General features: G+C 40.0%; 1 protein-coding gene across 2 annotated transcripts in view; it reads right to left on the reverse strand.

Annotated features, from left to right (window-relative positions):
* Positions 1 to 26,947, reverse strand: part of PRKG1 (protein kinase cGMP-dependent 1) — a 1,080,615-nt gene that overhangs the window by 980,474 nt on the left and 73,194 nt on the right. Inside the window, exon 1 of one of the 2 annotated variants that reach the window (XM_059662698.1) lies at positions 20,733 to 21,783. The exons of the other annotated variant lie outside the window; for it this stretch is intronic. Within the exon in view, the coding sequence (XP_059518681.1) occupies positions 20,733 to 21,043 (311 nt within the window). The 5' untranslated portion in view covers positions 21,044 to 21,783. Of the gene's footprint in view, positions 1 to 20,732; positions 21,784 to 26,947 lie in introns of those variants that run through there. 2 annotated transcript variants of the gene reach the window in all.

Genomic DNA, 26,947 nt, shown 5'->3' on the forward strand with positions numbered 1-26,947 from the left:
GGGTTATTAATTTTAAATGAACTTGCTTATTTTACTCTTGAAGGCAACTAAGGAAACGGGGAATTGAAGCAGGCGCTGGCTGTGCCCACGCAAATAACACCCCCAGCTTGAACCTGGGAAAGTGTGCATTATCAGCACTTAGGTATTTGATTACAAAAACACAGAGAGCCAAACTGTTTGATCGAAAAACATTCTGGGAGCTGATACAGGAAAACAGAAACTGCCAGAAAGCTGCCTTGACATCTGCAACAACTGTGATTTTTCAAGAACAATAATTTAGAAGCACCTAGAAATTAGAAGTCAGCATGGGAGTGACAGAGCGCAGAATTAGGTCTCAGGAGACCTGGATCTGGGCTTTGGCCCTCCCCAGTGACATTACCCTAGATCAGTGATGGCGAACCTTTTGAGCTCGGCGTGTCAGCATTTTGAAAAACCCTAACTTAACTCTGGTGCCGTGTCACATATAGAAATGTTTTGATATTTACAACCATAGTAAAACAAAGATTTATATTTTTGATATTTATTTTATATATTTAAATGCCATTTAACAAAGAAAAATCAACCAAAATAATGAGTTCGCGTGTCACCTCTGACACGCGTGTCATAGGTTCGCCATCACTGCCCTAGATCGTACTCTCTGGACCTCTTTGTCATTACCTGTAAAAGAAGGGGGTGCACTAAGCTGTCCTTTTGGGATTTTTATTTTTAGCCCTAACTTAGCACTAAGGGATAGTGCTCTGTAGTAGAAAGAAAAGGAAGTGTGGAGCCAATCAGTCCTGGGTTCAAATTCTGATTTCATTTGTAGGTATACAGCTCTGTGATCTTGATCAAGTTGCTTAACCTCTCTGAGTTTTAAGTGCCTCCAATGTAAACTGTTGACTAATACAGCTTTTGAAGTTGAAAAGAAGTCTGGAATGTAAATGTTGGCTCCCCTTATAGACTATAGTGGTCCAAAACCTTAGGTGTGTACATTTAAAATCAAAACATCTAAAAATCAAAGTCTTGGAAGTTTATAGGAAACTCACTTTGTCACAAAGCCTAATCTGAACTTACCATGAGGAGTTCTGTAGCTTTTATTTTCCCTATTTAGCTAATCAAATAGTTACATGTTTTGCTGAAAAATGCAGATATGTTTGTTTTTCAAGAGTTGTCCTAGATCCCCTTGAGGGATTACAGAATCCATTCTATGTGTACCTTTCATGCTATCATTGACAAATCTAAAGGAGAATATCTGAATTCCAAAGCACATTGGGACCCAAAGATTTCAGGTGAGAGTTAGAAACCTATATTATGTTATAGATTTTAATTGTTTAACAATAAAGTGTGAGGGTAATTTTTTTTTCTTCAATCCTCACCTGATTTTTAGAGAGAGTGTATGAGAAAGAAAAGACAGAGAGAAATATTGATGTGAGAGAAACACATTGATTGATTGCCTCCTGCACGCACCCTGACCAGGGCCAAGGCCAGGGCCAGGGAGGAGCCTGCAAGCCAACCGAGGTATGTGCCCTTGACCAGAATTGAACCCCAGGACCCTTCGGTCCACAGGCCAACACTATATCCACTGAGCCAAACCAGCTAGGGCGTGTGAGAGTAATTTTAAGGGTATACCTTAGAGCTGAAGAAAACAGAAAGTTTCCATATTTCAATTTTTAGAAAATTCGACTTATTATTTGAAGCTCAAAACCAAACATTATCAATTCAATAAACACATTCAAATCAAAACATAGAGAACACAGATCTATTCCATTATGTCTTCTAATTACTAATACTAAGTTTTAATCCTGTCTCAGTTGTCATGTTCATCTCTCCCCAAGCACAGAGTTGGTGCAAAAAACTGTTAGAAGTGGAAAACAATGAGAGAAGAAAAAAAGTGAAAAATAAATTATAATGCCATGTGAGTACTTTCTATACCCCAGACACTACCCTAATATCTTTACATTTCTATTTCTAATTTAGCATTGAGATATAAGCCCTGTCCCGGGGTAGTTTACAATCCAGATCAGGAGAAACCTATACACTTACTATTCATTTCACCCTTACCATATGCCAGGCACTGTCCTGGACTCTGGATCAACAGAGGTGAGCTTATGTGAAGCCCTCTGGAAAGACAAAGAACAGAAAACAAGTAATTTCAGATGATGTGTTATGGAGAAACCAAGGGAAGGTAACACAAAAGAAAGTATTTGAGGTGGCCATGAGCATACTCTTAAACAGAGATAGTTATCTTTGAAGAAGTGGCTCCTAAGTGTGTTTGATTGCATGCCTTTGTGTGTGTGTGTGTGTGTGTGTGTGTGTGTATGAAATAATAATGAACAAAACAGAGTTAATATTAAGCATTGATGGGAAGCAGAAGTTGCCACCCCAAGTACACCTTTTGGCATACTGGTTAGCTAAAGCTGGTTACTTTCACAAAACAAAAGAGGAAGGAAGTTTGACCTTCCTCTGAGCTGCCTGAAAGAATTTAGATAGAAGACCAGCCCCAGGAAGAGATGTCCTCATAGGTAACTATAGTTTAAATGAACAAGGTGTGATAGGATGAAACCTAGCAAGGCCCATTTGCTCAAAGTCCTCTCTGGGTCCCATTGTTAAAGATGGCCCAGCAAGCCCTAACAGGTTTGGCTCAGTGGATAGAGCCTTGGCCTGTGGACTGAAGGGTCCTGGGTTCAATTCTGGTCAAGGTTAGATTCATGCCTGGTTGCGGGCTCGATCCCCAGTGGGGGGCGTGCAGGAGGAGCTGATCAATGATTCTCTCTCATCATTGGTGTTTCTATCTCTCTCTCTCCTTCTCCCTCTCCCTTCCTCTCTGAAATCAATAAAAATATATTTTGAAAAAAATGATGGGCCAGCAAACAAGTGTTTACCACACATTTGATTTTCCATCTGCATGTAAATCGCCTTCCTGATATTTGAAGTCCCAAACCATACCTCTATTCCTTCTTCTAAAGCCAGGTTGGCATATAAGCCTCACTACATGATTTATCCTTTGGTGCCATACACTTATGGAACCCCTGTGCGTACATATGTAATACGTTTGGTCATTTTCTCCTGTTAATCTGTCTCATGTTAATTTCATTATTAGTCTAGCCAGAAGAATTTAGAGAGGTTGGAAGAAAATTACTGTTTCCCTCCCCCACAGTTTCAAAAGAACATTAGACCTAGAAGAATTTGGATCTATGGGTATTCCAAAAGACAAATCATTTCAGACTGGTGTGGGCAGAGAAAACTTAATGGAAGGGAAAGGCAGGCAGAACTGAAGAAAAAAAAAGGTGATATTCCCACTGGTAGCAGATTAAAAGCAGAGAGAGCTCCTAACTATGAGTCCCAGCTCCAATGTTCTGGGCACTGAGGTGACCTGCCTTTAATCACGTTTATGGTACAGCCTGACACCATTATTTCTAAATCCCCATCCTATGATTTCAGGGGTTCTCAAACGTTAGGCACATCAGATTCACTTAGAGAGGCCGTTAAAACAGAGATGGCTGGGCCATAACACCGGGCTTCTGATTCAATGAGTTGGGAAGAGACTATCATATTTGCATCTCTAACAAGTTTCCAAGTGACCCTGATGCATCTAGTCCAGAGAACCACCAACGTCTTCGTCTCTATTGTGTTCTGCCCACCATTCTGGAGTCTGCAAATGAACCAAACCCGTATAAACAGCATCAGCCTGCTGAAAGACTTATGAGGTGTTTTAAAAATGTTGTTGCATCGTACGCATTTTTATGAAATTGCTCTAAATCTTGTGTATCCGAAATGTAATGTGTGTATCTATAATATTTTAATCCCCCAGTTGTTTCATAGGCATATTTTATCAAAACTTGTTCCTATACACAAGCACCGCTGTCTGCACTATTACTTATTTGAATGAGAAAATTCAAATTTGTGCAATGGAAGTTAAGTCTTCCAACCACTTGTGTAACTAAAGCTTGCATCTGCCGCTTACCGCAAACACATGAAAGACTTTATCGTATCTGAAATCCCTTTTATCAATCTCCAGTGGATCCTCAAAGTAAAAATATGCTTTATTCTCTCAAACTGAAACTTTGTTCTTGGTACCTGTACAAGAAGAACGAAAGCTAAAAGTGCCACCTCATTTCACTGCTGAATAAGCAACAGATCTGGCAAGTTTCTCAATTGGCTCGTAACCCAGAAGCCTTTGCACCAGACAGCACTAACTGGCATCAGCGTAAAGGCTTCTAGGGAATACGGCCAGCCGGGGAGCACGCCAGGGTCTCTACTGAGAAAAACTGGGGTCAGCCGCAGTCACTTACATCAGTTATGTCCCACAGGCCCACCTGCATTTGAGACCATTTAGTCTTGTTCATCTGTTCCCAGCCCCACAGGTACAAGAACCCATTAGAATTCTTCCCTTTTAAAAGATTCTACCACTAAGAGAGTTTTTATTGAAATCGTCAACCTGCTTCCTGAAATCACCACCTCAGGCATCTCTAGGTAACTGAAATGTCTCCCTTCCTCCCAAGTTCTTTTGCCTTCTATTTCTCTCTCATATACACTTGTCCATTCCTTGATTTCACAATTCAAATATTCCTGGCTTTGCCTCTCTCATTTCACAAACAGCACCTTGATCAATTCCCTGTTCCCCGAAGGGGTTGATGCTTGCTTTAACACAAGGATGCTCTCTTCTTGTACTGCTCCTCGGCTGGACATACATGGGAAGCCAAAATGGCAAGTGAGAGGGTAACTTCAAGGATATATCTTAGTGCTGAAAAAGTGGAAAGAGTTGGGAAGCTGTAGAAAGGTACAAGCCATACCCCGCTTGTCACAGTACCTCTTGGCATAGCAGCCAAACCCATAGACTACACACAGGCAGATTGTGTGCTTTGGGGCAAATTACTTAATTTCTCTGAGTTTGCTTCATTTATTGCTACAATGAAGCAAACACTCTCTGCCCTTAGAACTATTATCAGGATTAGAAAGACAGGTACATTGATCTCCCAACAGAATGCCTAAACGCAGTAAGCATTTCCTAAATGGTAACCTGCTACTATTATTCATGTCGTTACCATACTAATATGTTGGATCTAGGTACAAAAATCATTCCGTTGAACTCTTCTGACACTAATGAGACAATGTTTAATTTAACAACAATACAATCTTAACTTCTAAACCTCAATCTTCACATTAAGTAAACCATAAATTGATGTTACATAGTCATAAACCGTGAATTGATATAATTTGGAAAATAAGATACCTGTTTATATGAAAGGTACAGAAAGGGTAAATTTATAAAGACAGAAAGCAGATCAGTGATTTCCTGGGGCAGGGGTGGAGCTTGGATTGACTGCAAATGGGCCCCAGGAAATTAGGAGGATAATAGAAATGTTCTAAAACTTGATTGTGGTCATAGTTGCATGACTCTATGAATTTTCTAAAATCATTGTACTGCTCATGTTCCCTGAGTAAATTTTATGGCGTGTAAGTTAATACCTCAATAAAGCTGTTAAAAAGAATCTATCTTTTTTGTACTACACAACACATTTCAAAATAAACTAGCATTTTTATTTTTATTCTAGAGCTTTCTATTATCAGCTCATCACCCCAACTGTCAAGAATGTGTCCAAGACCATTAATGTATTCCTCCACCGGCTAACAAGGCTGTTATCACTGCTTTCACCCACAATCATATTGTTTTTGAAAAGACATCTTGAGATGCAGGATCAACGTCATTAAGAGAAAGCACTTATAGGCTAAGATTATATTCTGCATCTGAGGGCATCTCAGCCTGAACAGGAAATTCTCAAGTCAGGAATGAATGGTTTTCAAAAGAAATCCATTATCAGTGCATAACTTTTATGCAGACATTTCAGAAAACAGAAAAGGCACTTTGCTCTAAATACTTTTGATGGATTAAAACCAATCATCAAAGCAGTGGGTCTTTAAAACTGCACAGGACTCCAGAGCAGCAGCGCCAGATTCTGCATGTTTGCTGGCCCTTCATGTTAAAATGAAGGTTAAGAACAATGTTGTTACCATTTCACATAAACACATCTGCAAAGAAGGACCACCAAGTATTCTTCCTGTCTTGAAAGCACAGACAGCTAGCTTTTCCTTCAGGTACCACCACAACAATTTTCATTATGATCCTTTAATATAATTTAAATACATAAATCTCAGTTCACCCTCGGCCAATCCATTCTTAACGTCTCTGTAGACCTGCAACTGCTCATTGATGAAATAAGCTGCATTATTATAGAACTTTAAACTTGGTTGTGCTTTCCCTTCCTTGCCCACGGTCATCCCACAGAGAAGTCATGTCGAATTCTTGCTGTCAATCAGTCTTCCTCTAAATCAGACCCAGCAAAGCCAGGTTGGGCTGCATCGGCCTCTGCTCTAGGATCTTCTCATTACTGAAACTCTTTCCACCTGATGCTCTTCAATTTGTTTGAGGGATGGTTATTGCACCTTAATAATGGAATTCGGTGTAATGAACTCAATTAAAATGACAATATAAAGGGAATCCCCAACAGCTTATGCTTTATGCTGTTTATGGAGCCCATACCATATCTGAACTCTACACTGAGGGACTCACAAGCATGATCTCTAATCATGGCATACATTTTAATCATTGTTGTTACTGAGAAAAATGGAAGCTCAGGCAGATTCAATACCACATACCTAGTAAGCGGTAAGGTTGCACTTGAATCAGAGCCCATGCCCTTTTCCTTGGTATATACTATGGTCTGAGCCTTCTTGCTTGCATTTTCCATAAAGGCTGAACCACAGGACTTAGTGGAGTATGAAGGCAATCACATGAATGCATTAACACTGCATAAAGTGTGGAAAGAAGGTAAATTGAATCTGATAACCTATTGTATTTACAGTGTTATCACAGAAGAGCTGTTGAATTTAGGTTGTGTTACCCCACCTCTTTGATCCTTAATTTTCTCCTCTGTATAATGAAGATGATCCATTCTCCTTTTTACACTCAGATATTGCGAGGCAAAAATGAGATCACACATATATTCCTTTTTCTAGCTAATGAATATAAGTTGTTATCAGGCCCTGTTTTGCTAACTACAGGTATACAGTTGCACTGGCACCGAGGCCTTTTAGGAAAATAACCTCAGACATTCACTGAAGCACATGGTCACAAGAAAAAAAAAAATGTTTTCCAGGATTGGGTATTCCCAGGTTCTATCCTGACAAAAATTAGCCTTTAAATTTTCCATTTTATTTTGGTTAATCTTGAAGCAAGCACCAAATGAAGTTGTATTTTATCATGAGTTTGATTCTCTACCAGCTCACAATATTAAGATCTATGTGAATTTTTGCATAGTCAAGATTAGCAAGCTATTATCTTCAGTCTGACAGGATTTTGTTAGAGAGATTTCTGGCTGCATCTGTAAAAGAAATTAAAAATTTGAAAGCATCTCTATAACTATTTCCATTAATCCCATGTTTGTATTTGTCAGCAATCAACCCATTTATGCGTCCAGTTTACAAGGTTTTATGTTGCAGAGCTTGAGATGAGACATTTATTTAAGTTAGAGGACAAGTATGCTTCCTTGGAAAGATAGAATCACATATTATTCAAACTAAAAAGGACTTTTCAAGACTATGTAATCCCAGGTTTTCCTATAAAAAACTCGAATGTCCTCAGAGGGAAAGCAGGTCAAACAAACAAAGAACAGGAGCTTGATAAGAAAGTAGGAAGAGTCAGGGGCTATGATGAACTTGAGGAACACAGAATCTCACAACCGTGGGCCAAGGCATTCAAGTTCAGAAGTTTGGAAAGCACTCTTTGGCCAAACCAAACATGCTCTACAGAAGTTTCTCATTTAAAACTATTTTAATTGAAAAGATGAAGCATCCAAGGGCAAAGATGAAAAGGCTTCTTCTCATCCTTCCTTTGACAAAGAATTTTTAAGGGCTGTGTGTCAGCCCTATTCTGGGCTCCCAGAATACAACATGGAGCAAAAAGAATACTGGCTTTGTTTCCATGGCCTTCACCATCTTTGAGGGAAAGTATAGGTTAACCAAATAATGACCAACTTAGAGAAATTTAAACTTTGATGGACATGAAGAAGGAAAATACACGGTACTATAAAGTCGGATACTGAAAACTAAAAACATGACTCCAGCCCAGGTTTACTGGGCCCACTCCATGTTGGAAGGACCCCTGAAAAGGCAGTGTCCTTTTTAGCATATATTCCAAAGCAGCAGATTTTAAAATGGAAATTTGATTCAATAGGGATAAGCACAGGCTAATTAAAATTATTAAGCCAATAAAACAAAATATGGAAGTACAGGATGGGGAAAACTTACAAGTATGATACAGCAAAAAATGATGTAGGCATAAGCAGTTGTCTTTGATTAGCAATTTGAATATAGCAGAAATACAGTATCATTTACAGGAGAACGGCCATGATACTCTGGTGTGCTAGCTTTAAAGGAGAATGCCCCCATGGCTACCCTGGGTAGATGGGTAAATGGTATAGTATATAAAAATGCAGGTACATAAAAAATGTACCAAAGAGCTATATAAAAGGAATCTATGATCATAAAAGTGTAATATGCTAATTAGGCCAGACGACCTAAGCCGTGGGGGCGGGGGCCAAGCCCCTTGCACGAATTTCATGCATCGGGCCTCTAGTAAAGTTATAAAAGGGAATGGAAAATAGGACTTGTGCTAAAACCTAGTGAGTTGTTAGGACAATCAGCTGAGCCACATGGCACGTGGAGAACAAGCATGGGCCCTGGGGTTACACAGACCTGGGTTTGAGTGCTTTAGCCCACTGTTTTATTTTGGGCAAGGTGTTTAATTTCTCTGCGCCTCATTTCCTCCATCTGAAAAAATGGGATGATTGTGAGAATTATATGAAAGAGCATATGCAGCACATAACAATATATATATTTAGTCATTATCATCATAATCATTATCACTAACTGACCAGTAAAGACAAGGCTAAAACTTAACAATTACTGCCTTCCCTTTAGAAAGAATTTCTGTGAAGATGAGAAAATTCTTCTGTATGTCCAGAAAGAAAGAAAGAAAAAGTGAGCCTACTTTGAGCAAAGACATGGTTAATACTGTGTTTTCCCCTTACATGATGAGAAAGAAATGGATTGAACTCCCAAAAGAAGTTTTGAAATCTAGCAAGGAAAGTCAAGAAGGAATGAAACAGGGGTAGAGGGGAGGTATACCTGCCATAGATGATTTAAAACTCACTATCAGGGGTTCACCTAGATATTATTTAATAACCTCTGAGCTCATCTAGCAGAGCATGTCACTCTTGCCAAGACAAATAAATGTATACTTGAGTTACTTTCCATCCATCACCCTGACAGTAGCCCCTAGGAAGCCAGAAGATGGAGCACTGCTCTGTGATGACAAATGATTAACACGGCACACGGCTTCAGTGGTGGTACCAAACAGCAAGACAAGTCATGGGAAGGGAAGGATGACTTGAGAAAGGTGGCCACGTCTGGGATGAGCAGTGTTTTGTTTTATACGTTAGGACGGAGGTTCTGGGGATGTGTTACATTGCATTCACCTCTCTCACATCTTGCAGTGGTATCTTCCCCAAAATATTTCAGTAGAAGTTATTTTGATCTCTTCATTTCTGAGAGTACAGAAGGGTAACTCTGCATTGCTTAAAATAATCATGATTATATTATAGATGGCATATAACTTTGAATGGAAATAACAGGATACCTTTCAAATGTCAGAATTTTCTAAAATAATTTCTTATAATTATTCACAAACACATAAAAAACACTCAGGCACATAGATAATGCTTCCAAGTCCTATATTCTCCATTCTGGAAGTTTTTTCTTTAATTATTATTATTTCAAAGGCAATAGACTGTACTCCTTTAGTAGTTCCCTATAAAAAAACAAAACAAAACAACAAAGAAAAACACTTTTCTTTTAGGCTAGGCATTTCCCACCAAAACTCAAAAAGAGGGGGAATGAATATGTTAATGTGTTAAGCAGAGTGAAGAAAAGGCAAAGGCTAGATGAATTCATGAAATATGCAAAGAGGTGGCAAAAAGTTAATCAAAGATGCTCTATTCACAGTGGTTTATTTTATTTGTCATTCCTTTTCATGAGGACTGTTTGAAAATAATATCCATTTAGTTGTATGCCATTCAGTGCGACATGAACAAGGAGTCATTTAGTTCTTGTTTCTTTCTTTCAACAAGAGAATGTAGGTCTCCATACTAAGTAATGATAAAACATCTGGAAGGCAGAGTCAGGCAGATTATAAATTTTCATGTAATATTTCCCTTTTATGAAGAACAACAGAAAGTCTGAAATGAGATTTTTTGAAGAAAAATAACTATTTCTTGATCAAGGCTACCACAGTAAACAAAAAGTCATTGCAAGTTTCTTTCATAATATTCTAAAGCTTTTCAGATCTATAACAAGAAACATTTTTCATATAAATGGATGATGGAGTTCAGCACTACATTTCTCAAAAAATATATGTCTTTATTGATTTCAGAGAGAGAGAGAGAGGAAGCCAGAGGGATAGAGAAACATTGATTGACTGCCTCCTAAACGCCCTCTACTGGGCACTGAGCCCGCAGCCCAAGCATGTGCCCTGAATGGGAATCAAACCAGTATCTTCTCCTTGCACAGGACCAAACTCAACCGACTGAGCCACATCGGCCAGGGCAGCACTACATTTTTAAAAAAATATATTTTCATTGATTTTACAGAGGAAAGAAGAGGGAGACAGAGAAAGAGAAAGAAAGAGAGAGAGAGAGAGAGAGAGAGAGAGAGAGACATCAATGATGAGAGAGAATCATCCATCACCTGCCATGTGCACTCCACACACCACACACCGGGGATCGAGCCCACAATCCGGGCATGTGCACCGACCAGGAATCAAACCGTGACCTTTGGTTCAGCCGGCAGCACTACAGTTTTATAAAGGTAATTGTTAACTGAATGACTGGAAACTTTAAGCAGTTCTTTCATTTTGCACTGTACCATACATTATTGAGGAAGAGGAAAGAAAGAAAAGGTTTTCCTCTAACAATTCAGAACTGAAAAAGTTATTTTAATTAAAATTTATTTACTCAAAATAAAGAGGGATTCACTGAGTGGATCCTCCAGCCAATAGCTACTCTTACATATCCGAGGGTCCGTGGACTTACTTTTCTGAGCTATCGTATCCTCAGAGAGTTCCTAAATAAGACAATAGCAGGGACCCAGAATAAAGAACATAATTCAAATAATGTTCCCTTCCTGACACTCTAGGGTTTATTCTAATGCATTTTGTTCTTTCTTCCCCCTTGACCTAATGAGTTGCCATCACGACTTAGCAAAATGGTACCTGTCACTTTCAGATGTTTAATATTCCTCTGTAAAGGATATGGTGACACCCTGTCAAACCAGCACAAGTCTAATAGAAGGCCATCTTTTCTGCTTCGCCACAATATAAAATGCATTACTCAGTCACCAGTCATTTAGGCAAGGTGTGTCTTATGAAGATGGAAGTGTGCTAGTTTGTACAATGCATTTGCCAGCCACCCGCAGACACAGTGGAGAATGGCCGATCCACACTCCAATCCATCAGTAACATTAACTCCAGAGGGGCAACATTCAGAATTCCAATTTTTTCTTTCTCATCATGACAATCTTTTTATCTTTCCTCTCACTCCAGATTTAGAAGCAATGTGAAAACCATAATTTATTGATCGAGCTGGACCATTAAGATGATATGCAGCATATCCAGAAAGGAGATGTTTTTCCTTAAACAATATCTCATTATTCCTTCGTCTAAATCTGAAGAAAGCTTGGTATTATCATATTATGATTGTTTCAAAAAATAGCAAAAGCATTTTGCTTCACTGAGGTGTATTCGTCATCATTGACATTTAATACAATTAACCAAATTAAACTGACTGGCTGATACTATCATTATTTCACATTTAAAGAACTTCAGAGCTACCCTTAAAGAGCAGATATGGCCTAGAAGTAAGAAAACTGAACATCTGAAAGTCAACAACATTAGGAAATCTGCTTTTGTCACATATTAATAATTTAACCTATTTACATCTGCTTTTGCTGGATTTAAGTTACTCAATCTCTACAGAGAAGTCACTAAAATTACATCTGTCTTGAAGCAAGGCTGGTAAGTTTAATTAGCACTTATCATCTTTAGACTGGCAAATAAAATTAACATTCTTAAAAAATTTGATGCAGCTGAAAGTAGTATATGTCGACACTAAACTGGCACTGATTTTTTTTTCTGTGCTAATGCCCATCCTTTCATATCTTGGATTATAACAACTTTAAGAAACAGTGTCCTAACACCAACTCTTGCCCATAATCCTGTCTAATGGCTAAGCCATATAAGTGAACACATGCTTTTGTTCACGTTTACTTATTATTGCTAATTCCTCTTATCCTTCCCACTTAGGTCCAATAACCATGTGCACCACATGAAGCTGGATTCATAATGAAAGTGTTTACTTTCCTTATGATTAACTTCCCTGCGTAATTAATGTCCCCAATCCTCTGGGCAGCCTTATTACATCCACTCTGCTCTAACATGCTATCTGTCAGCTGAATACATTTTCATATTTTAGACGGAGGGGGAAAGAGACAAGAGAGCTCCTCACTGACTCCATTCTGAGATGATTTCTGCCACCGAGTATTTGCAATTATACCAGCTATTTTCATCGCTTATATAAAGTATTATATTGGCTGGTCCTCACCTGAGAAGATGATGATTAAATTACAGATGTAAACAGGCTCCTATCAGAGACAATTAGGAATGTCTTTAGAGGAGTTTTTAACACTCTAAGCCTTAGGCAGGGGTCCTCAAACTACGGCCCGCGGACCACATGCAAATACAAATATTGTATTTGTTCCCATTTTGTTTTTTTACTTCAAAATAAGATATGTGCAGTGTGCATAGGAATTTGTTCATAGTTTTTTTTTTTAAACTATAGTCCGGCCCTCCAACGGTCTGAGGGACAGTGAACTGGCCCCCTGTTTAAAAGGTTTGAGGACCTTGCCTTAGAGTCTAAGGGGAAAGAGGGCAAGAAAGAGTCCAAAGAGCTGGCAATGGGGCAGCAGGGAGGTGGTGATCACAGGGGGTCCAGTTCCCATCTCCCCGGGAGCCCCCCTGTGGGACCTACGGAGACTGTGGGTGTCATCTCAGACCTCTCATCGGCCAGCCGTGCCCAGATCTGTCCACTCACCCCGACCCGACCCGGCCGGAAAAGAGGCTGAGAGCCTGATGTGCTCGCTCTGCTTTCTCTGAAGCCTCCTTGGAAAGTACTCCTCAGCCTGATCTCAGGCTGTTTGCCTTAAAAGGATAAAATATCTGTAGAGGGGAAAAAAAACACACTGTAGCTGGCTGCACAGACTTCACATACCAGAAGGAGAGGCACTACAAGCCCCGTCCTGCTCTTCCAAGGGGGCTCATCATTGTCTCACCTTCATACATTAAAATTTCATAGACGCATCAGGGGCCCAAGGGAACAGTCTCACTGGCTAACGAGGCAGCTGCCCCAGTGAGAGTGGAAACAAACTTGGGATGATGGCTGATCCTAATGTGTCATATTTGAACAGTGGCCAGGACTCACGGCTGGCGGGAAAGAGGAAATATACTTCCATTGACCGGAGCTGCCGACAATGATCATGCCCCAGGCCCACACAGGTAACCCCAGAGATCAAGAGAGGGGCAGATGCTGTGGGGAGAGGGGCTTTGGAGCTGCCTGGCTCCACTGTAAGCAGGGATTTGGGTTGGTAGAAAGGGACCGAGGAAAGTGCTTTTCCAAAGGATGGGAATTCAAATAGCCAGTAACAACTGCAGTTGAACACTCCATGGAAAAGGTTCACAATCCTGGCTGCATATTGCAATCACCTCGGGAGTTGAAACAATATCCCTACGCCTCAGGTCCACCCCAGAGCGATGAAATAGAATTTCTGGAAGTGGCACCCCAGGAAAGATATTTTTAACATTTCCTAGAGAGACCTACCTGGACTCTAATATGCAGTCAAGGATGGGAACCACTGAGAATAAACAATAAGACATTTACTAAATCGTGCACACCTATAATATAGGGGGGATATCTGCTTTGGCAAGCCCCTGGTGCTGAAAAGTTTTAGCCAACAGAAACACTCTACTCTTTAAGTGGAAAGTTTATCCTTGCCTTTGTTTAATAACACACACACACACACACACACACACCCTGTTGTCTTCTCAGAGTGGTTCCCAAATTTAGCTGCACACTTAAGTTATCTGGGGAATCTTTAAAAAAATACTGATGGCTGGCTTCCACCCCCAGATATTCTAATTTTAATTGGCTTGGGGTAAAACCTAGGCACTGGATTTTTTTTTTAAAGGCCCCTCAGGTGGTTCTAATTGCAGCAAAGTTTGGAAACCACTGACCTGTCTTATTTTTTCCACTTCTCCCTAAGTACTTCACTTCCCATTTAATTACTGGGGAACAGATACACTCCCCAGAGAACAGCCTATAGGCGGTTCATTGGGTTTTCCTGCAATTGCCTAATCCTCACACTCCTTTGGGAAGCAGGAGACCCTAATGGCTAAGGAGAACAGCCCTGGAGTTCAAATTCAGATTCAGCGTCTTACAAAGTGTGTGACCTTGAGCAACTTACTTGGCCTCCCTGAGCTTCAGTGGCCTGTACCTCAGTGCTGTGGAATGGGATACTCTGGAGTCTTCCTCTCAGGGTCGCTTGATAAGAATTACAGCCTATGGACAGCACAGGGAGCAGTACCTGGCACACAGTGAGTGCTCAGTAAATGTTAGCCATTATGATGAGAAGGGCAGTGCCATTCTGACCCATTCTTTCAGAAACAGTGATGTGCTGACTTGCTCTCCTCGTTCCTTTCTGCCCTGTGGACTGTTCCTGAACCACCAAGCCTCCCTGGTATCAGCCTATAGGATGTTTGAAAGGAACAATACATTCATTCAAATCAAGCATTGGCCTAAAGGGAAACATTTTAATGGTTTTCTGCCAAAATCCCAGTACAGTTCCCACACTCAGAGGAGGCAAGCCCTCCAAATACTCCAGTTTGGGTGTCTCCTCTCTTCATCCACAAAGTACTATTCAACTTGCAAATTCCATTCCAGTCTTACTCACCCATCATGCCCATTACTCCTTCCCAACTGATTTGCAAATATAGCATAGTTTTAACAATACTCATCTTGCTTTAAACTTCCCTGCCCACCTCTCCCCTCCCCACCCCGACACACACACATCTCCTCTTCCCACTCTACCCTCCTGCCTCTATCAAATGACTATGATTATAAAAGCCATTCAGAAACAAGGCACTTGTGGAAGTATACTATTAGCCCCACCTTTTGTTAAACATCTGTTCTGTGTGGCTACAGTTCTTGTGCTATTGTTCATATTTACATGACGGCTTTTGGAGGGAGAACATTCCTCTGCTCTTACAAACAAAGTTATACTTAGAGAGTTCAAACAGGCTGCCCGTTCTTCTCAGAAAACAAATTTTAAGGAGATGCAGAGGAAGGCAGTCATTATAGAAAATGGTGAGAGGAAAGAAGAAGGGGTGTCAGAAGGCTGGGTGTGAGGAAGTCGAGACGTGCTGTCAGGGAAGGGGTGGCCAACAGCGCCAGCTCAACCATTCAGATTAGGATTCAAAATGCCACAGATGTGACTGCATAATAAGCTGTTGAGCCTACTGGTAAATGCTGCCTGCAGCATGTGCTTACATATCACATTGTCTTGTGTTCTCAGAGCTTGGAAGGTTCAAGTCGGAGGGTTGGAATGCAGGCAGCAGGTCTGGTGCCCTGGGATGGGCAGCAGTACCTATGGCAGAGATGGCAGGAAGAGCAGCAGCCCAGTGTTCCAACTGGTTGCTAGGATACCATGGAGACCCTCCATTGCTAGGCAGACAGGGGAAAAAAAATGTTTCCATATGCCTTATAACCTGCAAACAGCAACAATAGAAACATCGTCTGCCCACTTCTCCCCTTTCCCATTAGGAATCCAAACCCAACTCTTTAGTGAAATAACAAGTAGCAGGAGCTTGGCAATGTGGCTCAGTAGGGCCAGGAAACTGGTCGGTTATATTCTCGGGCAGTCTCTGGAGCTCCTCTTTGCGGGCTTGTCAGTATTTTCATTACAAGCCACCCCTGAGGGGCGCACAACTGGACTGTGCTTCCAATCACCCGCGTAGGGTTTTAGCAACCTGTTCTCATATATATTTTTATAAAAGCTTCCACAGCTTCCCATTTACTGCATAGACTAACATCAAACCAACACACTCAAATGGGGAAGTCTATTAGAATAACTAATAGACTTAAGTGGGAATTTAACTCTTCCACAAAAACAAGGAAGATGAATTTCAGAAACCAACTTCAGTTCTCCTGTCCCAGTTGCCCAGGTACATGAGGAATCTAGTTAGCGTATTTTAAAAATAAAATTAGATTCTTTTCAGTGGGAACAGTTTGAAGTGAGTAGGTAAAGGGACTTGTTTTCTATTAAGAGTGGAACTGGGTTTCCTTAAGGGTTTTAACCATCTGCTGATTGGTTAAATGAAATGCCCTTACCAAGCTGGAATAGTTATGGCTATTAGCAGGACGGTGCTGGTCAGGGGTAGAGGACTGGACTGACATTCAGAGCCAGAGCTTTACTAATGGGTAACAAGTAGTCCTCCAGTAAAATGTGCGCACGCGCGCGCTCGCACATGCACATACACACACACACACACACACACACACACACACACACGTCTTGATTATTCTAAAAACAACAAAAATGCCCCCTTACCTACTTTATAAAATAGAAACTAATATGCTCATTCTCTTGGCCTAAACTAGCTTTTCTTCAATTCCCACTACCGCACTACCATGTTCTGGTACAGCCACTGGTTGCTGTTAATTCCCAGATGTACCCTCTGCTTTTTTTTGCTGTCCATCCCTTTGCTGATGGCCCTGCCAACCCCCACCCCTCTAATCCCATTAGCACTAAATCATGGCCATCCTCCAAATATGTATTTACTTTAAATATCTCCATTTCAACATGAGTTCCTGAAACCATAAAATTAAATGGGCTCGATTATATTTGCTGTCTTGAGTATCTCCTCTATGACTTGCCTACTCTACTTTCTAGAATATATACTTGTGCAGCATTATTAAACCTTTATTAACTCCTTGATGATAGGATCTATGTATCTCTGACCTCCAATGCCTGATGATAGCTTATACATGAAAGACATCCCACAAAAGTATTCAACTGAGCTGTAGGGCACATTTGAAATTTAATGGTTACCTTTGAAGAAATCTGTTTTAATATTATGCCATCTAAGATTACACTAAAATGCTAAAATTCTCTCAACTTCCTAAAAACTTTAACACACAGCCTGTAGAAAGACTCCATTTCTCTTGAGATGTTCTAGTGTCAAGGTTTAAAAGCTCACATAAGATCTTAAAATGAATGCCTCTCTAAAAATAAGAAAATATTCCTCAATATCCTCAGCTCTTCCAAAGTACTTCACAATCAAAAGTGAAATATAACAAAACGCCATCATTCTCTGAAATGCATCTACCTCAGGGGTGAAAAGCAACAGCCTAACAAGAATACAGAGACACTAACCATTTGTGATAGGGACTCAAGTTTATATAGACCAACTTGAATGACACAGAACCCTGTGACAGCGAAACAGAAAGGATGTGAGAATATTTACCATAGGTAAAGGGTTTAGATCATAATAGGAGAGACTGAATGTGCTAACCTATTATGGAGTCAATTTTCAGGAATGAAATAGCATGAAATAAAATTACTTTAAAAGTCCATAAGAAAAAAAAAAAAAAAAATATATATATATATATATATATATATATATATATATATATACCAACAGGCTGATCTCATAAAATGGATATTTTTCTCATTTTTAAGAGTTTATTTGCTCAATTTATTTCAAAATATATAGACTAATAATTTTACATAATCAAGTCATTATTTGGTAGTAGTGGAATACAGATTCCAATTTGCTACCTCAGTTCTTTGTTTCACATTCATAACACAAAAACGGCTTAAGGGCTGTTTATATACACATGTGAAAGAGAAACAAAAACACTCTCCCCACCTCACAGATGCAGCAGGAGGGCCCTGGCTTCTGTTGGAATCTGACCAAGCCTCCCCTGCAATTCCCATTTTAATGGGGAAACTTTCAAACCAAAAAAGTTAAGACAATCGAAGTGGATGAGTTAATTTTTATTTTACATTTTTTTAAAGGATCCAAAATCACTAAAAAACAGTTTTAAAAAACTATCCTCAGAAGGCAACCTCAATAAGCAAAAAGTAAACAGGAACATATTTTCATTCATCAAATAATTGAGCAGAACAGTTACCTCCATGTAATGAAGAGAATATAGAAAACTAACAAGATCGTGAGTTAATGTCAGTTTTATGTTATTTAAATGGTTTCATTTTAACTTGAAGCCGTGATAACCTGTGTGTAAGTTCAAGAAAGATGACTAAATTTAAGTTGCACCAAAGATGAAATATAAAGACAAACACTTGTTAACAGTAAGTCTGTGTAATCAAATTACTTATAGCGGAATAAACTGAAGTTCAAACGCATCTTCAGTTTGTCAAGTTTTCCTAATTCTTTGTGGAGCTATCTTGCACAATCATTCCAATGACATGATAATAATCATTTTGCATACAATATACTTCTCTTTCTCTTGAGAGGTACACTCTACCATTTAAGTCAATTTTGTTCTCATTTTATGTAAGTGTGAAAAAAAGAACAGATGTTTTTCCAAAATTATTTAAGCTTGGAAGACATGCTATCATTTTCTTCAATATAATCCTTCAGCATCACCAAAATCACCATGTTGATGTCTTAGTGGCTGACTTCTTTAAAGCCCAAGTTATTAAATACCAGAATGCACAGCATTGTTCCATAGATAAAATGTTTATTACAATAGAATTATTTGCCACACTCATTTCATTTTCCACCATGGGCTTTAAAAAAGTCTAGTAGTTCTCCATGTCAAGCACTAAAAGGTTTCTAAAACTTCAGCTCATTCCTTACTGCCTAGATTCCTTTGGATCTTGTCTGATACATTTCACTGCAGTTATCAGCTGCTAGATTTATCATGCTTCATTATAAACCCTATTAAACTGGTCTTTTTATAAAAGTGGACTTTGCTCTGTATTACTCCAAAGTCCTGCAAATACTAAAATGAGATCCTGCAGAATCCTTAAAGATGCAGAACTGCCTTTGAGTTATTTTTTCATTATGCAAAACTTGGCCCAGGAGCGATGGCCATGTACCTGGTTAGCTAAAACAGGCAAGCATAACAGGACTGCAAATTAATTCACCATGCAGGTTTCTAAGGCAGATCTAAGTCTAACAACAAACTATTAGGGCAACTTGGTGAAGACAGAAGCTCAGAAGCGTTTACCCTTACGGTCTCTTCCTCACTCTCTCGGAATAAAATCTCCTCATTAAGCTCAACTTGCATGAGAAACAGCACATGCTCTATGGGAACCAACAAGTACAGGTCTAACTCTAAGTTTTCAGAAGTATAATCAGTACATACTCTCAAGCTCCCTCCAACACAGCAAATACACATGAAGATAATCAAGTAGTTACTCTTTCTCTTTATATCAGTCCCTTGTGTTTACGGAGTGAAGGATTCCAAGGGACCTTGTATTATTATGTAACACGTCATCTAGCCAATGTGATGTAGTTAGGAATAGAGCATCAAAACCTTTTACTTTATCAAATATCATATCTATTAATTAAAAATAACTTTCATTCGGGCGCTCATTCCCTATTAATGTAAGTTCTTGTCCCTTTACTCTCCATAAGAACGCTAGAGTTAAGTGGTGTAGAACAAGTTTCATTCAATCTTTCCACCCAAGTTGTGAAGCCTACTGACATCAGAACCACAGAGTTCTCTAAAATGCTGGAACAACACGGATCAGTTGCATCAGAAGCCGGGAATAAGGCAAACAATGTGTCTCCCATTTCAATAAAGGTAGAGAGCACTTCTCTATTTTTGAGCCTGGAAACATGCAAGCCTCTTGGGAGGCGGTGCCCCATTAGTAACAGCATGCAAATTCCTGAAGGAAAACAAGCAATATTCTCCCTCGGATGTTATGAAAAGCTCTTTAAGAAATCAACTGACTAGGCTTCCATGTGTGGATTGCAAATGTCATCCAATTGAGGAAATTAAAAAAAAAATCCTCCCTTAGATATGCGCGTTGGCTTGTTTTTGACACTTTGATGATGACAGAGCATCAGGTTTGAAGGGTACCAGCGAGAAGGGCCAGCACGTAGAGAAACCCGGGAGAGCCACAAACGCATAGAAAGTAAGGATGATATCAGACGCATTTCATTTCAAGTCTGATGAGCCTGCATTTAGGGTTTTCCGGCTGGGCAGCTTTGCCAAGGCATTTGGGAGATGGGTTTTTCTTCCGCTTCTCACACTCACACATACACACAGCCAGACACACACCTGGGCGCATTCAAACTCTCTGTACAGTAGGTGGCATATATGAATGCACATATTTAAAAAAAAAATAGCTCGACATCCGACAAAGACGGGAAGGCAGCATAGGTGCTGAGTCTGGCTCTAGAAACGTGCACAGCCCCGCAAGTAAAGGAAACATTTCTGAGGATGAGGACAGACATAGCAAGCGGGAGGGGCGGGGGCCCACAGAGACAATACAGAGACCCGCAGCTCCCCACCCACAGGGTGCCCCAGGGTCCCCTGCGCGTAACCCCGGCTTACTGTGGGCTCTTGGGGTAGAAGGGCAGGGTCACATGGCTGAGATCCTGGATGTCGAAAGCGGTGGGCTCGGCGGAGATCGCCTGTCGCTTGGTGCGCGGCTCGCCCTGCAAGGTGCTGGCGCTCTGCTTCTGCGCCTGCTGGGTGGCCGGCCGGATCACGGAGCGGTACTTGTCCAGCTCGTTCTGCAGCTTCTGGATCAGTTCGTCCTTCTGATCCAACTCCAGCTCCAGCTCGTCGATGAGAGCATCCCGCTGCCTGAGCTCCTCGATCTTCTCCTGGAGCGCGTACTGGAGATCCCGCAGGGTGCCCATGCTCCTCCCGGCTGCCAGGGGCTCCTTCCCCGCGCTGCTCCGCGTCTCGGGGCTTCCTCCCCTCTCCGATCAACTTTCCCCAAAGTCGCCGCTGCCTCCCGAGTGCAAAAGCTTCCTACTTGAGACCAAAGCCAGCCCTGGCTTCTGAGCATGCCCAGTCCGCGGGCTCCAGCCACGGAGAGTTTCTGTGCAGATTCCACTTCTCGGGGCTGATGGAGAGGCTGAGTGTGGGGATGAGCAGAACCGCAGGTCCAACCCGGGATGAAGCCTGACGCGGTGGGCGCTGCAGGGGGTCCGAAGGGCAGCTGCGAGGTGGTCAGGGAGCAGGAGACCGGACTCCGATGAGGCTCCCGGGCAGCGGTTGGGCTGCCGGGGTCACTCGCGCTGGGAGCCAGAGGAAGCCAGTGGTGCGTGTGCGGAGCCTGATAACCCTGCGGGGCGCACCAGGGGCTGTGCGGGCGGGCGGAGCGAGGCGGGAGCACCACTTTGGGGGTGGGGAGGGGAGAGGGGAAAGACAGCAAGGACCCCAGGCAAGCTGGGAAGGTGACAGCCGGCTCCAGAGCAGACGAGTCTTGAGGACAAGGGACTACAATCCTGGAAACGTGGGCAAGCAAAGCGTACTCTGCATCTTAAAAGCTCTGAGTTCTGGAGGTATTTTGACCACCAGCCTCACCAGGAAAGGCTCCCGAGTCACGTGTCTGAACTCTCCCTACTCCCAAGCCACCTTTCCCACCCGGAGCGCAGCACACAGGTGGCCAAGGCCGGAAAAGAAACTTGCCTCTCAGGAGATAGAGCAACTCTGGATTCCCCCGAACATCCTAACATCCAGGTGTCTTTGGGGAAGGGAAGGGGGAGGAGGCTTCTGACTTCCTCTCCCCCGCCCCGCTTCCGCCCCCCCCCCCCCAAGCATTCCCACACTGCCTGCTCCTGCTAATTCCTCCCCTTTCCACCTTTTCCAAATTCAGGTTAATGAACTATTTTCGGTGCGGGGGGGGGGGGGGGGGTATAGGGAGCATGGGAAAAATCATTGCTGATCTCCAAAAAGTTCATCCTAAAATTGAACCATACCTTTAAAAATATTATTTCCCTGACAACTAAGCTGTTAGGTCTGTGCCCTTCCACTTGAATAGCAAGACACAAACTTTGAAAAAGAGAGAAGATTCTAAAGAGAAGGAAGACTATACCATTCACTCCACCTCTACCCACCCTCACCCCTATTCCTGCCCACTAGATTATTTCCTGAAGTGATGACAATTAAGTAGCATCCTTTCTGTTCAAGGGTAATTCTGACATCATTGAAACACATGATGTTTAAAAGCGCCAAATATTTACTTAATGCTTACCTAAATTTATAATATTTATCTAAATCTTCACCAACTCATCCAATTTTATAACATCTTTATTAGCAGCCCTCTAATTATTCTTGGGCACGGAATGATATAAACCTCAATGCTACACTTGGCCATCCTGAACACTAAAACAAAGTAGATAGGTAATAGTTTAAAACTGAATTGCAATCTAGAACCATAGCCAAGGACAGATATATTAGTCTCAAAAAAGAATAAAAACTTGCTTTCTTTTACTTTTGAATGCACAACTTTTTCTATCTGAGCTAAGAAAAGAAGGGAGAAAGAAAAAGGGGACAAGCCAATAGCAAGTTAGTAAGCTTTTTGATTTAAAGAGGTGTAAATGACAAAGAATATATAACCCTAAATATTCTTCCACACAGATTATGATCTAATTCTCTTAGTACAGATGTCATAAGACAGGCTTTCTGCTTTCCAACATGAATGTGTAATACACTAAATGGATCATCCCCAAAACATTTCATTTGTAATGCACAAAACATGAATAACTTACAAATACTGGAGAGCAGGAAATAATAGTTCTGAATTTCATTGTTGTCTTAATTAAAACTAAACCAAGCATTAGTACTATAGCTTTGCATAACTGACATTATTCTAAAAGAGCTTCTGTGATATTGTCTTTCCCCAGGCAAAAGGCCAAGTTCTTATCTTTCTAACTTATGGGAATTCCTTGATTCCATGGGAAAAATGCTTAAAACTTTTTCCTATCAATCTATTATAGGGGTCCAGGTGGCCAAGAGTTTATGTCTAAAAATATGTCAGAAACATTGTATAAGTAACATCATTAGTTAACTGCTAAGCAGGGTTATATTTTAAGGTTCATTTGAGGCTTCAAGGGGGTTACTTAATGTATTTGGGCAGCACAAAGTAGAAAGCCTGCTACATGTACAATGAAAATAGAAATAAAAGCACTTTTCCATCAAAATTAAAATTGCATTTCAACCAAAAAATATTCAGGTATCTTTGAACAAAAGTGAGGGTTGTTTTTTTACACTAAGTGACATAATTTGTTTCACTATTTAAGCTATCATATCTACATGCAGCCATAGGATATATTCATGTGGCATTTTCATTTTAAATGGAAGTCTTGTGATACAAAATATATTCCATGATTAATCCCATGTTAAATTCAGAAATCAGATGTATTAAATGCAAAGAAAGTAAACAGCCAAGAAGAAATGACTATTACAGTTGACATACTTTAAAAAATGTTCAAGGTATAAGAATATACTTGGTTGTATTAGCCTATATTATGATAAAATAATTTAATTTCCTCAAATACTTTAAAATTATATATGCAAAATCCAGAATTCTAGGCTATTCTCTTCTGTTCTTAAAACTCAACATAAATATTTTAAGAAATTTTTTCAATGATGTCCTTATCTGGTTGTTTAGGGCTTTAGGCACCTGATTTTCCAGCTTAAACTTTTGAGTGATTCCAATATTTTCTTAACCACTTTTTTGCATTGTACTTGATAAGTGCTCAGAATGAATTTTATATGAAAAATTAAGGTCCTGCAGTTAAATTTCAACAGAGTAATCTTCCTATGTGTCTTACAGGAAATTTAATTGGGTAAAATTTAATATCAAAGATCAGACACAAGTCTACTTTCTGCTCATTTAGAAATGGCTGCCACAAATCCGGAATAAATTGGGGTTGAATGACATATACTGACTCTCCCACTGCCTGCCTGGAATGGCGTCTTGATGTTAGATGTTAAAACAGAGAACAATGCAATTTTGAAGGAACTGAGTTCATACTCTAGCTTTCCATAGTCAACTCACAACCTACTTTTCAGCAGTCTCTCTTTGTCATAACTGTAATGGAAACAACGCTCTACCAGTAGCCAGACCAAATTGTGGCATGTTGATGCTCTTCAATTTTGCATCCAACTCTCATGAATGAGAATAAGTATTATCAGGCCTTCCTTAAAACCTCAGAATCCTTCAATAAAGTATTCAATAATGCAGCTTTACCCTGATACTTCCTATTAAAAAGTAAAATCTGAAGAAGTTATAATCCTTCACTAAAAATATAACTTGCCCCCAAAAGAACTGCGATAATTTTGCCATCCAGTCTGCCCCTTCCACTGATGGAATATTTCTTGGGATAGTCCTAAGTTTGACATTTTCTTCTGCCATTTCATGTACATATGTTGAACTGCAAGAAACAAACAAACAAACAAAAAGACATAGCTAGCTTTTTGGACCATGAAAGCCACCCCTTACAGAAAATTGGTAGCAGTAACAAGTACCCGTAAGAATCTAGATATGGAAGTTACTATTACTGGTAGACATACTAGCTTGCTCTAAATTGTCAATCCTAACCAATATCATAATAAAAATACCTAGCTTCCTTGAACTCGTAATGCATAGCAGGCACTGTTCATGTAACCCTACAAATTGGACATTATTATTATTTCCCTTTATATTTGAGAAAACAGAGGCACAAAATCACCCACCTAATAAATACTAAGGCCTGGATTCGAATCCAGACCCTTACCTTCTCTGTGCTTTGCCCTCTATAGGAATTCCAATTGTTGCTCTTGCCTTGGCTCTGGACCCAGAGAGATAAGAGTGTTCCTAACATTAACTAGCCTGACTGTGGAGCGAGGCTAGGGACATAGAAAGAGGAGAAAATTGGAAAATCCAGCAAGAGTAGGCAACAGATGTTTTACAGGTTCCTTTTCCTAAAACTGTCTTCACTCCAGCACCATTTCATCCTGTTTTAGGATGATCATCTGTACCCATTAGCCTGACGTTGTTCTGGTTTTAATACTAAAATTCCTTGGGACTGTCCTGGTTTTAAAACTGAAGTCCTAGGTACCCCTTGGTCCTGGACAAACCAGGACAGTTGGTCACCCTAATTAATTCAGGACCAATGAGCCTCTCTATTTCATAAATATTTTCAAATTTTGCTTTCCAAGTTACTGATAGAAAAGTAAAGCCAAGGAATATAAATAACAATAATACCTATTATTTTAGGCACATTACAAATCCATTTAATGCATTTGTTTGTGTAAATACGTTTTCGGAAAGCAATCATCCTACTCCAAAGCCTAAGAATACACCACAGAAATTGTCTTTGGACTGTAAAGGGGAGCGAGTCTGACAACAGAATTTTAATTACAGTTGGATGAGTCAGAAAAGAATTCGAGGCTCTCTTCGTTTCATTGTAACAGAAATCTGGAGTTTAGACACATGGGCTTCCTGTGGATTAAGCACCGCATGTCCAGCACCTATCTGCTTATCACTTAGAGAATTATATCACTCTGTGATTGTGTTTTATAGACAGATTCAGCCATCAGGAATGCATGTTTAAATGGATATAGTGAAAGTTCTCATGGTTAGGCTGTTTTGAAGTCATACTGCTGAGAATTATATGTTCAGCATAAAAAGAAAAAAAAACATAAACCATTAATGATGAAAAACTTACTGCAGAGACTTGGAAAGTAATAGTGCATTGTACAGTAATTGCTAATGCGCTTAGAGTTTAATACCAAATTAGCGTCATGCCTAATATTCATTGAAATGAATTCTTATAGTCCACAGCTTCAAATGATGGTAAGTTAGCACTGGGCCTCAGCCTGCACTAGTGTTCCCCCCAAAATCCATGCACTAGCTACCAAAAAGAACATTTCTTTGTGCTGTTAGTAAGCTTCCGGTTTCCAAAGACCAAAAGAAATGAAAGATTTCTAAGAAGAAAAATATTGGGTTTTCTGTATTTTTTCATGGATAGAAAAATTTTAAATGCATAAAAGGGAATTTAAAATGATTTTCCACTAAATATTATTTTACTGCATGTTAAGCCCAGTGAATATATGCATGAGTACGAACATCATAATATCTCTGAATCTGATTAATAAGTTATAGTTTCTCAGTTCCATTTCAATGAACCTTCTGGTATATCAAGCACATTATTTCCTAAGTTAATGCATCATTATTTTCCTCACAAACTATTCAAAAACATTTGCAAAAGTAATTTTGCTTTTGAAAATGGATTTGATATCATGTGGCTTATGGGAGAATAGCTCTGGAGTCAATTATTTTTCGTTGTTGCTTTTATATTAAATAGCTTTTAACAGATTCCACAACTTACCATTTTCCCCCTACATGCTTTGTAATCAAAACTGAAAGTAAAAAATAAAACTACATTTTGCTAGGAACTTTCTAAAATTGGGAATGTGGGAATGTAATGAGGCTATAAGAAACGATAAAATGGAATATTGAGTAAACTGGATTTTATTGGTAACTAAAATGAATGAACTGGGCAAGAGAAATATGGCAAGACACTTATACTGTGAGAATGTCAGAGATTTGGAGGAGAGGGGAAGTTGCAGGCCAAAAGGCTAAGTAGGGAAATACACAGAGATCTCCAGGCTCATTAACTTAATGGACAAGTAAATATCACCTAAGTTCCAATTGAATTAATGCTTAATATTGTGCCTTTCATAGAATAATCATGAGATGGAAATCCATCTCTAATGATAACTAGACGAAGCATTGGGATGGTAAAACAAATGGATATTATTCTAAG

Source organism: Myotis daubentonii, chromosome 13, assembly GCF_963259705.1.
Source record: "Myotis daubentonii chromosome 13, mMyoDau2.1, whole genome shotgun sequence".
Lineage (NCBI taxonomy): Eukaryota > Metazoa > Chordata > Mammalia > Chiroptera > Vespertilionidae > Myotis > Myotis daubentonii.